The 14,672-nt window shown below is 35.9% G+C and overlaps 1 protein-coding gene across 1 annotated transcript in view; it reads right to left on the reverse strand.

Annotated features, from left to right (window-relative positions):
* Positions 1–7,915, reverse strand: part of CDK15 (cyclin dependent kinase 15) — an 81,814-nt gene extending 73,899 nt beyond the window's left edge. Inside the window, exons 1-3 of the mRNA XM_037043594.1 lie at positions 7,693–7,915; positions 6,816–6,965; positions 6,546–6,643 (exon numbers count right to left, since the gene is read on the reverse strand). Of these exons, the coding sequence (XP_036899489.1) occupies positions 6,546–6,643; positions 6,816–6,965; positions 7,693–7,815 (371 nt within the window). The 5' untranslated portion in view covers positions 7,816–7,915. The remainder of the gene's footprint in view (positions 1–6,545; positions 6,644–6,815; positions 6,966–7,692) is intronic.
* Between the last annotated feature and the right edge of the window lie 6,757 nt (positions 7,916–14,672).

Consider the following 14,672-nt stretch of genomic DNA (forward strand, 5'->3'; position numbering starts at 1 on the left):
CCTGGTGCTTCTCTTTGTGCACTTATCTGAGCCATCCTTATTTTTCATCTGAATTATTGTAGTGACCTCCTAACAGTCTTCCTGCTTGTACACTGGTACCCCTATTGTTTACTCTCAACAGAGAACCCTGGGGCCTCCTTCTAAACTGAAAGTCAAAACAAGTCACTTCTCTGCTCTCACTATCACCCTGAATAAAAGCCAAATTCTTGTGGCCTCCTAGGTGCTACCTGATCTGCCTAATCCCACCATTCTCTCTCTCTCTCTTCATCTCCTCCTACTCTCTATTTATTAATTGTTTTGTTCGCTGATATAAGTAAGCTAAGCACCATAGAACAGAGAAGATTTTAATGAGAGGATAAATACATTATTTTTAATACAGTGGGGTTCAGATCATATCATCTTATTAACAAACTGTTTCCCTCCATTTAACTTATTGTCATTCATTCTTGTATTATGTGATACTTAATAATGACATGATATTTTATCACATATGCTAAGATGTGTTTAGACAATTCCAAATACCTTTAAATTATTTCTAACTTTTTTGACTTACAAAAATACAGTGATTATCATACCTGTAGATCAATCTTTCCGCACAGTCGTGTTATTTTCTTGGGGTAGTGGTGTAATTCCTAAGTCAAACAGTAGGCTGTGCATGTGTTTTTATTGTTTTAGTAGCATGTTTACAAATTATGCCACAGACTGATCATGCCACGAACTGGTCGTGAAAGTGGCCATCCCAACACTCCCTTGCCCACACTGGGCAGAGTTGTTGATTTTTCTTTAAGATTTCATGTTTTAGAGCAGCTTTTGATTTATGGAAAAAATGAGAAGATAGTACAGGAATTCCCATATACCTCACAACCAATGTCTTTTATTGTTAACATCATATATAGTATGTTATAATTGTTATAATTAATGAACCAATGTCAATACATTATTATTAATTAAAGCCCATAGTTTATTATAAATTCTTTAATTTTTGCAGTACAACCATATTGTTTATTGTGGTTTGCATTGAAATTGGTAAAATTTGAGGAGAATGTAGCATAATATATAAGAAAATCCATAAAACTACCATACTTATGCATTTTTCCCAATAAACTTATTTAATAAAGATTTTTAAAATTCCTAATGGACAAAAATATCCTCTACTGTTAGTTATAACAGAAAAATAGAAATATTAGAAATGTCCAACAGCAAATGATAGTTTAAAAATCTGTCATATGGCCCTGACTGGTTGAGGCTCACTGGGCTGAGCAATTCCTAGTCAGGGCACATGCCTGAGCCCTGGCTGGGGGCCTCCAAGAGGCCACTGATTGATGTTTCTCTCCCTCTCTTTCTCTCTCCCTTCCCCTCTCTAAAAATAAATTAATTAATTAAACTTAAAAAATTTGTCATACATCAAAACAAGAAATATTTTGCATTCATAACAGAAGCTTATATCTAGAAGCACACAGGAAAAAAAAACAGAAAAATTCACTATACAATAGATAATAGAATACAAAACAGCAAGCATACCCTGTTTGTAACTTTAAATACAATTGACCCTTGAACAATGCTGGCATATTAGGGGCGCCCATCCTGTCTCCCCCAAACAGTCAAAAATCCTCATATAACTTTTGACTCCCCTAAAACTTAACCGCTAATAGCCTGTTGTTGATGGAAGACTTACCAATAACATAAAACAGTCAATTAACATATATTTTGTATGCTTTATGTATTATATAATGTGTTCATACGGTAAAGTAAGCTAGAGGAAAGCAAATATTACTAAGAAAATTATAAGGAAGAGAAAATACATTTACAGTATTCATGAGAAAAAATCCTTGTATAATTGGACCCATGTTGCTCAGATCAACTGTGTACTGTGTGCATGTGGAAGACAGAATGAACATGTGCAATTTCTGTATGAAAGTGATAGATTATAGATTTTTTAAGTTTTAAAAATCCATTGACTATTATATACTACCTTTTCTTTTTTATTTATATGGCATTTGTGAACTATGAATTTTATTACAATATATTTTCTTACAACAACTATTTTTCTTTTTATCTCTTTTAGAGTAGGTATCAGTAGATATGTAAATTTATGAAATCAATTTATCTTAGTCTTTTCTTAAATAGAGATATCATTGGCATATAGTGTTGTGTAAGTTAAAGGTGTACAATGTGTTGACTTGATACATTTATGTATTGCAATATGATTACCAGGATTTCTTTAGTTTTTGCCTAATGTCCTTCTCCTGTCTGGGATCCCATCCAGAATACCACATTACATTTAGTTGTCACAGCTCTTTCAGCTCCTCTAGGCTGTGACAGTTTCCCAGATGTTCCTTGCTTCAGATAACCTTGACCGTTTTGAGGAGTACTGATCAAGAATTATATTTGAAACCTCTCTGTTGGAATTTTTCTTATGACTACACTGGGGTTATAGGTTTTGAGGGAAGTGCAGTACCATTTCCATTACACCATGGTAAGGGTGCCTCTCATCATGATTTACGACTTTTGATGTCGGCCTTAATCACCTGGCTGAGGGTGTGTTTGTCAGGTTTCCTCCCCGTGGTTTCCCACCCCCACACTGCACTTACAGAAGAACGTCACGCTGGGTAGCTCACACTTAAGGAGTGGGGAGTTATGCTCCATCTCCTTGGGGTGAATTAGCTACACAATTATTTGGAATTCTGCATGGGAAATGTGTCTCTTCTCTTCCAATTATTAATTTATTGAACCATTTATTTATATCAGTGTGGACTCATAGATACTTCTTTTATACTTTGAGTTATAATCCAACACTGCAGTACAAAGTAGTTTATCTTGTGGCTCAAATTTTTCTACCTTTGTCCTCTGGGAGCTTTTTCAGTTGGCTCCTGTGTCCCTTTGTCATACCCCCTCAAACATGGGATTTGTTTTCTGAAGCATGCTTTTATCGTCATTCATGGGGCCTATTTATAGGTAAAAAGGATCCTCACATTTTAATTTCTATTTCTTTACTTTTGGAACTGAAATTTCATAAATATATTGCTCTTTCCTCTTCTTTTGCGATTTGCCTATTCACCCATCTTTTAATTAAAATATTTTGTATATTCTTTCCATCAATTTTTTGTGCCTTAGCATGTCTTTGAAATTCTGAACTTTAACAACTTTATGATAGTCAGCATTTTCCAAAATGTTTCATTCAGTGCATAGCTCTGTAAATATCTCTCCACCCCTCTAAAAAAGTTTTTTGGTCAAACATGTTTAGAAAATGCTTTATGCTTTTTAAATTTTCTTAATCTTTCTTAGATAGTACTGGTATTTGTTAACATTTTAAAGATGTTGGGAGCACCTATAATGAAGGATCACATTTAATTTTGTTCTAGCATTCCTTTGTCAATTTGACAATGGTGATTGTTTCAATGCACCCTCTATTAAGGTGTCTCAGAATTGAGGCTCCCTAGAACATACTTGGATAGATGGGGCACCACAGACCCTTTCAATCTTCTCTTAAGGGTCTGACTTAAGTGTTGTGTGGAGACAGACCTTTCCCAACCCGAAGGTCACATAGAATTCTCGTATCTACCCTTCTGGTTCCTGGATTTTTTCCATGTAACTCTTTAACCCCAGGACTAAGAAATTTATATTGCATATTTTTACCTTTTCCAAGTTGTTAACAATTGTCCCAGCTCCACTTATTGGACTGTCCTCTTTTCCTTGCTGATTTGACATACCACCATGATTATATTTTACATCTTGCAAATACTTGAATTTTTTACCGTTTTTGGATATTTTAAAATCACATTTCTTTGATCTGTCTTTTAAAAAAATTTTTAATTTTGTTGACTTGAGAGAGAGAGAAATTTGTTTTTCCACTTACTTATGCATTCATTGGTTTGATTCTTGTATGCGGCCTGACCAGGAATGGAACCTGCAACCTTAGTGTTTTGGAATGATGCTCTAACCAACTGAACTACCTGGCCAGGGCCAATCTGTCTTTTCTTACACTTGTGCTACAGTATTTTAATTATTGTAGCTTTTGGACACATTTACAACACATTATGACTATAAATTAGAGAATCATTGACATCTTTGCACTATTAGATGTTTGTTCTAATCCAATTATTCTTAGAGCGGTCCCTGGAATGCTCTAAGACCCTGTATATGCCCTTACTGCAAGTGCATCTCTTCCCTGTCCCTGTCTGCTCCCAGTGCCAGGTCCACTCCTGCCTTAGGGATTTCTTATATGCTGCTCCCTCTGCCTGAAGCTATCTTCCACTACACATGTGCACAGCTCACACGTCCCATGGCAGAGTCTCTGTTCAAGTGTTCCTTTCTCAGTGAAGCCTCCTCTCATCACTCTATTTAAAATGCCAATCCACCACCCCACATCGGCACCCCCTCACCCTCTTCCCTGTTCTATGCTTTTTTAAAGCACTTTTCACTCTTCAACAAACTCAGTGTTTTACTACTTTGTTTGTTGCCTATCATACTGCACTAGAATGTACACTCCATAACAAAAATATTTTTGTCCCTTATTTTCAGGTGAACCCTTATTGGCTAAAATAGTGTTTGGCACATAGTAGGAGCTTAAAAATATTAGTAAACTGAATGATTCCTGTATGAAAAAAAAGTGAATGCCTTTCTGGCTTTTTCTTCATGTGTTCTATGTCTCATAATAAATCTTTGGATAAATCCTGCCTGTGTGTTGATGCTAATGATTTTTGTCTTTGCTATTGTGAGAGTAATTTCTCTTACTACATTTTCTCTTAAATGGTTATTGCTAATACATAAAGACAACTTTTGAGAAGTATGTTTTTATTTTGCAACTGATCTTACTGTTTATCACACTATTTTTAATAGTTTCTTAGATGATTATCTTGGGTTTTTAGGTAGACAGTCCTATAATCCACAAAAGTGATATACATTCTTTTGCCCTCATTGCATCAGCTAGAATATTAACAACAATATTTAACTACACAAGATAATAGGCATTCTTGCCCTATCTCTAACTTAACAGTGATATCTCTAGTATTTAATAACAAAAAAATGTGTAGACTGTAGACTGTAGATTTAATGTGGACTTAATGTAGATTTAATGTAGACTGTAGATTTTGAAAATTTCTCTATCATACCGATAAAGTACTATCCCATTCCTGTTTTACTCAGAGTTGTGAAAACTAGCAATTGGTGCTGAATTTATCAAATGTCTTTTTGGCGTCTATCTCTATGATATTTTTAAACTTGTTTTTAAATACTAAATATAATGGATGGCTTTGAGAATAAAGTGAAAAGTTTTGGTGACCTTTCTTTCCTCACCTCAGTATCAACTACCAGAAGTATCTCCTTTTAACAATATCTTGGGGATTTTTCCAGACTCCACTATGCACATACCGATTTATACATGCATAGTAAGTACATTTGGGTGTTTTTTTCTAAATGAGATTGTAGAGTACATATTGTTCTGTAATTTGTTTCTTGTCTCTTAAAATATTGGACATCTTTTTGTATTAGTAGATCTCGCTTATACCTTAGGTGGCTGCATATTATTTCTTTGTATGGTGATTATTTAGCCAGTCCTTCATTAATGGATATTTGTGGTCACATTTTTACTTTTTTAAAATAAATCTTGCTTCAATGAATATACTTTACATATATGTTTATGCACTTGGACAAGTATTTCTAATGTATTTTTTCATCCTAATACTAGGCTGAGTCCTCTGAAGGAAATCTTACATTCTCAGTTCCTAAGATAGTCCATGGAAACACATTAAATCCTGTTTCTACATAATGTGTTTAAAATATTTCCCCTGAAACCCCGTTTTAACAAGTAAAAATAATAACACAAGTACTAAGATAAATAATAAATGTTTTGCCTTGTAGTATGAATATTAAAAAAATTAATTAACCCTTAACCACTATGGAGCCATTATTTTCAAACTTGAAGTAACATAAAGGAAGCAGAGCTCCAAGTTTTGGGGTTTTTTTTTACTGAAAAGCAGTGAAGTTCATGGATCGTTCAGATGTTTAACAAAGTTTATCGTTAGCCAAATGGGCACTTGGTTTTTGGATTAGCAATATTTTTATTCTCCAGCCACTTTGTCTATTTTACAAGTATAGAAAATCCAGAATTAACCATTTTTTTGCACATACCCTACTTTGTAGAAATCAGCTTCAGTTTCTTCTATGAGGCAAAGAGGCAGAATAAGGGAGCAAACTTGAGGTTACCACTGCAAACCTTTCTTGTCTTTATGAAAGACACTTTATTTAGAGACATCTTACCAACTGCACTTCCCATCAGGTAAAGAGCAGTAATTGTTCTTTGGTTCAGTAGTAGAGGAATTCTACTTTGAATTGAATAAAAAGCAAGAAAAGCTGAACGACATCTCAGTGGGCTGATTTTAATTGGGTCAGGAAAAGTTTTTCTTCCAAGGCTATTTAAATTATTGTGTCTCTCTCTATTGACCGTGGTGTCCTGCACACATCCATGTGTCACCTGGCTTTACAATGTCAAATCAGGGGGATGGGATCCTCGTCTCCAAAGACTCACCCAGCTATGCATCACTTACCTGCTAATCCCCTTGTAAACTGTAGCATAAGAGCCTTCACCCAGCTTCTCCAAGTTCAAGTAAGACGAGGCTGCCCCAAAAGGGAGGCTCTTCCTCTGCTTAAGAGGAACAGGTAGGGGTGAGAGGTTGGGAGAAAAAGAAAGAGGACTTTAATTACTTGCCAGAGTGGACTCGGGAAGGTCTGCTTAGTAATTGCCCTGGAAACAGGGCCAGCCTTGCTGGACAAGCACACATTAAATCCTTGTTGATCAGCATCAGCTGCTCACTCACCCACTGCAAGCCCTGCCTCAGATCCTCTTCCTGAAAAGAATCACTGTTACTCCGTGGCCTTTTACTCTTGAACTTCCGGGCACGGACAGCCTGAAGTCCCCTGGGGTGAAATGAAGTCATGGAACAAGATGCTTCTTTTAGGTCTGTTAGCTAGAGGGAAAAAGAAAAAAGAAAGTGCAGAAATAAAATTTATGCAAAGTCAAGACTTAGTGGCTGGCATAAACCATTTTTCCTTTTGTTTCCTTATTTTTATTTTCAAATGTTTTCTAAGCTTCTGCACTCCCCAAAGTCACTTTTCCTGAAAGTAGATCACTTTAGAAAAAAATCTGAACAATATCAGTAGTTGAAACACTACATTCTTTCTTTACCTAAAAATATGTCTTTAAAACTTAGCTTAACCCAAATTTCTTTGATGGATAGCTTCCAATTTTTCTCTGTGTAACTCACACTTTTTCTTCATGCCCCCTCAATTTGTCATTTAGGGAAATAATTTTCTAGTTTGGCATTGCTTATAATCATGAGCTAATTATTGAAATTTTTAATCCATGGCATGCAATACTGCAGCTTGCTTTTTAAGGTTCAGCTTTGTAGTTAGTACTGGAGAGATTTCAAGAGAAAAACTACTTTCTCGACTTCAAATCAATTGAGTTTCAGGCAGCCCAAAGCATAGAATTATTTTTCCCTCTTGGTTTACAAAAAAAAGATAATAATTCCAAATTTGATAACAATGGCCATAAATTCTCTGTGACTTTAATAGCATTTTCTTTTTTATTGGTTTAGACCTACTGCAGAAAAATGAGACCCTGCTACAGAAAAGGAGCCTCTGAACTCCTCGGCATATCAATAGAGAAAGATGCTGCTCCTGGGATGCAAATACCTCGATCACAGCCTCCATCGTCACAGGCGCACTCCTCTGACAGCTGTGCGCATCGCCTCCCTCCCAACAGCGATGGCAGCTGCATCCAGGCTGCAGAGTCTTTGCACACAGCTCTTGACCCATAATCTTCTAGGCTCAAGGAGAAAGCTCGCACTTGAACCTCTCCCTCTCTGCCTCTCCTGTCCTCGTTCACTCCCTTTTTGCCAGAGGTCAGTAAGGCTGGAGCTTTCGTATGACTCACATGAGGGCTCTGCTGGAGCAGCCTCATGACTTCAGCAGTTTTTCCTTACCGGTACAAGAAAGCATACGTTGGAAAGGCAGCTGCCTGCACTTGTATGCGTAACTGAAAACAGGACGGCTAGTACTGGGTAGAATGAAACTTGGCACGGTTTAGGTTCATATTCCAGCCACAAGTTAGTTCTATTGGTATACATAGTTTTTAGGAATTTACATTGCTTATCCATGTAAATAATAATGATGTTTATTAGGCTTCCCCGGTGCTAAAGTGGACACGTTGAGAAGTATTTTCTCCCTGCTTTTCATGTGAGAGAATTTTGCTTTAAAATACATCTGCAACCTAGCCAACTCTTAATAGTCAGAGAAACCACAGAATAGGAAGAAAGCTGAAGATACCTATTCCATTGCTTCACCTTCGAGTGGTTGTGTATCTAATACTCCCAGAGGAGCTCACACATTCATTCATCACTTTAAAAACTAGCTAGTGAGCACCTGTGTTGTTCTTACCACACAGATACAGTTACCCAATGGTGGAGAAAGAGGAGTCTACATGAAATATCTCCATCTTTCCCTCTCTGCTTTCTTCTCCCCTCTCCTTCCTTTCACATAACTATAATTAATATTTACTATGTTAATAGAATGTGATGTTGGGGATCTAGCTTAAGCTACTTTGTAGTCTTTGAACAAAACTTTCTACTGTCATAGACTCCTAAGGTTGGATATTGTCCCTACAATGTACCAATCTGAGTGAGACAATGCAGGATACACATGCACAACCATTATCATGAAAGGAAAAAGTCATGCTTTATTATCACAGTAATATTTATGTATATTTGCTATAGGAACCTCACAACGGTTTAAAAAGCCTTTCAGATAGTTTAATTGTGAGCATGTATTAAAGTCTTATTTCAAAATTGCTGCAAGAGAAAAGACCTAGAAGAGGACAATTCAAAGAGTCACTCAAATTAGAGATGTGTAGTTTTTATTAAAAAAGTGAGTAAGTTACATTAATACAAAAAAGAATATTTGGCTAAAGACTATTCAACTTTTGATTGGCAATCAACAGAGAGTGAGAAAAGCTAGTTTCTTAGGATATTTAATAATTCCATTGGAATTTATTATAACTAGATTATATTTTATGAAAAATACTGATTTGTACCTAGAAGGATATTGTGAATTTCTTTTTTAAAACATTTTTATTGTTGTTCAAGTACAGTTTTCCGCCTTTTCCCTGTAACCCTCCCCACCTCCCTCCCTGTTTCCACCCCCCCCCTTGTTATTGTCCATGTGTCCTTTATAATTGTTCCTGCAAACCCTTAACTTTTTTCTCCTATAATCCCCTTCCCTCTCCCCTCTGGTTACTGTAAGCCTGTTCTTAATTTCAATGTCTTTGGTTATATTTTGCTTGCTTGTTCATTTTTTTGATTAGGTTCCTGTTAAAGGTGAGATTATATGGTATTTGTCTTTCACTGCCTGGCTTATTTCACTTAGCATAATACTCTCCAGTTCCATCCATGCTGTGGCAAAGGGTCGGAGCTCCTCCTTTTTTTCTGCTGCATAGAATTCCATTGTGTAAATGTACCATACTTTTTTGATCCATTCATTTACTGATGGGCATTTAGGTTGCTTCCAGCACTTGGCTATTGTAAATGGTGCTGCTATGAACATTGAGATGCACAGATTCTTTTGGATTGGTGTTTCAGGGTTCTTAGGATATAATCTCAGCAGTTCCATTTCTAGTTTTCTGAGGAAATTCCATACTGTTTTCCACAGTGGTTGTACCAGTCTGCAATCCCACCAACAGTGCACTCGGGTTCCCTTTCCCCCACAACCTCTCCAGCACTTGTTTGTCATTTTATGATGATCATTCTGACTGGTGTGAAGTGGTATCTCATTGTGGTTTTAATTTACATCTCTTGATAGCTAGTGATACTGAGCATCTTTTCATATGTCTCTGGACCCTCTGTATGTCCTCCTTGGAGAAGTGTCTGCTCAGGTCCTTTCTATTTTTTAATTGGGTTGCTTGTCTTCTTGGAGTGGAGTCATGTGAGTTCTTTATATATTTTGGAGATCAAACCTTGTCTGAGGTGTCATTGGCAAATATGTTTTCCCATACAGTTGGTTCTCTTTTAATTTTAATGCTGTTTTTTTAGCCGTGCAGAAACTTTTTATTTTGATCATGTCTCAAAAGCTTTTGTTTGAGGCTCTGTTTCCAGGGAATCTGTGTTAAGACAAATTGCTTTTTTAAATTAGTAGTAAAATTAATAAGTTATTGATAATTTTAGGCTAGCTACTCCCATCCTACATTTTTGGAGGCTTTTTTCCTTTCTTAATTGGTGTGTATTCAATCTACAATGTTTAGTTGAAAGTTTGCACTTTTCCAATCTTTGGATTCCTGCCTTTATTTAATGTAGCCAGATTATTAGAAATTATGGTCTCACTATAACCTTTCTAAAATATGTAGGTTTTCACAAGCAGTAAACAGGTAATAACATGATAGATAATGTGAAGTTTGTGTCAGAAACACTAAAAATAATCCATGTACATCCACACAACAGCATATAGCTATAAAAAAGGGAGATGTAAAAAAAGTGACTTGCAGTGATAATCAGAATGTACTGTTAAGTGAAAAAAGCAAAATGCTTTTGTATGTCACCTTTTGTGGCAAAGAAATGAGGGAAAATAAAGTCTAATCAGTAGTTTTACTAATAGTAGCACTATTACTATTATTATAACTCTTATTCATATATTTTAAGATTAAACAAGTAATTGTGTTAATGTCATTAAAACCAAACTTTTCAGCATAAGAGAAAATAGACATAAATATCAAATCAAAGAAATCAAGTGAAAAGTATGCGATCTTAAATTTGATTAGGAAATATTGAATAAACTTATTTTTTTCCTTTAAAAAAGATCTGGAAACAGTGACAACTCAATAGCAGTGAGCAATTCCAGTGCGCATTTGTGGTCTCTAAATACTATGTTTTATTAAAAACAACCAAGTGCCTATGGAGAAATAGTGTCTGAAAGTCTGGGACATGAAATCTCAGAAGTTACCAAGAAAAATATCTTTGGCTCATCTTAAGTCAGCGGGATTCCTGTCAAAATAACATAGGAGACAACTTGAAGGGACTCCCATTTTGCTTAAGATGGGACAATTTGAATATGAAAAATAATGACTGTCAAGTATTGAACACAAAATATGTAAAATCCATGACTATGGTGATTATAAATAAAAATGGTTTCTTGGAGGTTTCTAATGCAGCATTCAATGCCTGTGAATATTGATAAAGGGGAAAATCATGTATTTATTTAGTCTTTTTTATGCAGATTATTTTTCTGGGGCTATTAAACAGTTAATGAGGGGAAAATTCTTCCTCACAGAAGATTTTCAGCTAGTAAAGGCAGAAGAAATGATAGAAATAGAAATTCACTACTATGCAATCCCTAGGGCAATAATAAACCTAAGGAACGATCATCAATGGATGCTACAATAAAATCATTAGGTGAAAGATTGATAGGGAACTTTGCAATGAAGGGTCAAGCACACACCATCTGTTTCCACCAGTCAATCTTAGCTCCACTAAATCTTGCACATCGAGAAATGGTGTGCCTCCTGATGTGGTACAACAGAAAGAACACAGCACCACCTGTGATGTATTTCTGACCAAAGAAAAAATATTTAATCTGAATCTAATCAAGTATCTAGGTCTGAAACCAAATTACAAGAAATACAGAGGACGGAGGAATTAAATAATGCTGCAAGGAAACAAACAGCCAAATCAGAAAGGATGAATAATCTGATTTCTCTAACAAATCAATGGCATAAAAAAAGAAGATAATTCAGAAGCTTTAAGAGATGCAAAAATACAACATGCAGACCTTGTTTGAATCCTGATTTGAACAAATCAACTGTAAAGCAACATCTTCCCCCCAGCTTTAAGGAGGTATCATATAGAAAGTAAAAATTGTATATACTTAAGGTATACAAGATGACATTTTGATACACGTATTCATTGCAAAATGTCTACCACAATCAAGCTAATTAATATACCTATCCCTTCACATAGTTAACTTTGTGTGTGTGTGTGAGAACAATTAGGATCCGTTCTTTCCCTACCATGTGTACATCACAGCATTGCTAACTATGGTCACCTGGACTGTACATCAGATCTCTAGCAGGTATTCACCAGGAGCATCTGAACTCATATATGCACACCTTTGCCAGCACTTCCTCACTTCCCCAACTCACCAGCTTCTGGGGACCACTGAAAAACAACATTTTTGAGACCAGTATGAAAATTTAATTATGGTATTAGATGATCTTAAGAATTTATTTTTCAAAATGATAATATTTTAGATGTGCTGAATTAAATGAAAGGTGTTATTGAAATAAAAAAGAATTTATTTTTAATTTTACATGGTGATTATTTGAAAACAATCCTACAGTTAAAGATGCATACTAAAGTATTTATAGGTAGAATGATATAACTTCCTTAGTTAAAAATATTCCAGAAAAATAATGTTGAAGGGAAAAAAACAAAATTGGTAAAATGATGATTGTTTAAGCTAAGTGATGGCTTAATGCAGATTCATTTTGGTGTATAAGAATTCTTATAAGTGTATAAGAATTTTCTAGATGAGAAAGTAGAATAAAACAATATTCTTAAAAACACAGTTATATGAAATCCGTACATTTTGATAATTTATTTATTTCCTTATATTTATTCCTGCCTACTCCCAATGGGGGGTGTGTGTGTGAGTGAGGCTTTAGCTCAAAGTACAATAGTAGCATCACTACCCAAGAGTTTGTTGGCCCCCTTCCCCAAGATAGAAATTAGGAGAGGAGGCAAAACAAACTCAAAAGGAGAGGTTTACTGAAAACAAAGTCAAGAGAAAGGAGAAAGGGAGGGAGCTTGATGCACCAAGGGAGCAGAGACCAATGACAGCATGGCTCCCCTGAGCTCAGTGAGGCTGGCATCTGGCATATACAGAGCTCGGTTCTGCACGCAGGTGCAGAGGTAGCTCTTACTTTCCAGGTTCCCAGAGTCAGCTGGTACCTACTGGAGCAGGCACAGGACAGAGCTTTTGGGGGAGTACCTGAAGAGAAACTTTAAACGTATCTAGGAGAGGCTTAAAAAAAATAACTGAAGGACATTCCCATCCATCTAACAGAGACTCAGCCGGTCTCAGTAGTTGTGGTGATAACAGCTTGCTCTGCATCCGACTTCATGCTGATCCTCCAACTCCATGACGATGAGTAGGCACCTTTATTATCTCCACTTACGAGGGTACTTAGTCTGAGAGAATTGGTGTAGCTTTCCCAAGGTTACTAAACTAGCAAATAGTAGAAAACATTATAAAGCCTCCCAAAGACTACTATAGTTTTCTAATTTTATTGAATGAGGGGACACTGATAATTGTATTTGCACAAAATGCACAAAATCTCTCTGTTTGGTCTCATTTGGTCAATTATTAAGACTAGATTTAAATTAGTTACTATATTTCAGGTGAACCAGTAATAGTTAAGTGATTCTGGTTCATTAATCAGAAGTCCTGTGACATCATCTTTGGTCCAAATAAAAACTACAGAGTACAATTCTTAAATCACATGCCCTCCTTCTTCCAGGAGTACTTTCGTTTTATTCAAAACTTTATGTGCTGAGAGTGCTGTCTGCTGACAGTAATCAGAACTGCAGGCACATGGTGTCTGGGTCTCCTTTGCAACTTTAGATGCATTTGTGATCTGTGTTTACATTATCTTATTATTGCATAGTAGTGTGGTATTTGTTTACTTGTATTTAGTACTCACAATGAAGTTAATAGTGTAAGTTTGTGTTATCATCTATTTTCACTGCCTTCAAGAAAAACTAAGATGCAAAACTAATAAGTTATTGAAAAATATGTGGAGCAAGATGGCCGTATTTCCAAATTTCACAAGTTCTATTGTTTTAAGAGATAATTTCTAGAGCCCTTGGGAATATCTGCTCAGAAATGCCAACTGCCCTGGTTACTACTTTTGTAGCCTTAAATTCTGTGTTCCTGGCTGTAATATTAGATTCTGCCTCACATTCAGGCTCTCCCCACATCCCGGCCTTCACTTAGAAAGAGTTTAATATGTGGTGGATCAAAACTGTGAACTAGAGATGGAACGCTCGAGAATGCTGAGTGATTCCATATGTGCATGTCCACATTCTAAACCTACTGGGAAGCAATGACAGGTTAAAAGAGACATTTCACAGGCAGGTAAAGAAATCTAACTGCAAGGTGTTCCTGTCACAAAATAGCTTAGCTTGTGAAACAATGCAATTATACTGAACACTACACCTAAAAATGGCCCTTTGTGTAAAACAGTATAGATTCTCTTCAATCTTTGAGAATCTGTAGGTGCCGGGAAAATAGAAGACTACCTATCACCAGTATAAGCAAAAAATAAATTTATGCTTCTACAGACCAGGTGTTTTCTCTGTTATTTTCATTTGTGTGACTTTTTGTTTGTTTAATTTCTTCAGTCTAAATGCATTCAGGGAAAATTCCAGATAAGACTTGAACTGATAGATTTCTTGCCCACTGAAATGGAAGGAACCAATTTGATATTTAATTTTCAACATAACAGCATGATATTTTAAAGAGTGGTTTAAATTTTTTTATAAAGAATTAATTTGTAAATATAATCAGGTTCCATGGTAAGGCAACTTGTTACATATTTAGTGCCAGTCTTCTGGCTATAGGTAGGAAAAAAG

Source organism: Sturnira hondurensis, unplaced genomic scaffold, assembly GCF_014824575.4.
Source record: "Sturnira hondurensis isolate 20B ecotype Veracruz unplaced genomic scaffold, ASM1482457v3 Scaffold0004136, whole genome shotgun sequence".
Classification (NCBI taxonomy): Eukaryota; Metazoa; Chordata; class Mammalia; order Chiroptera; family Phyllostomidae; genus Sturnira; species Sturnira hondurensis.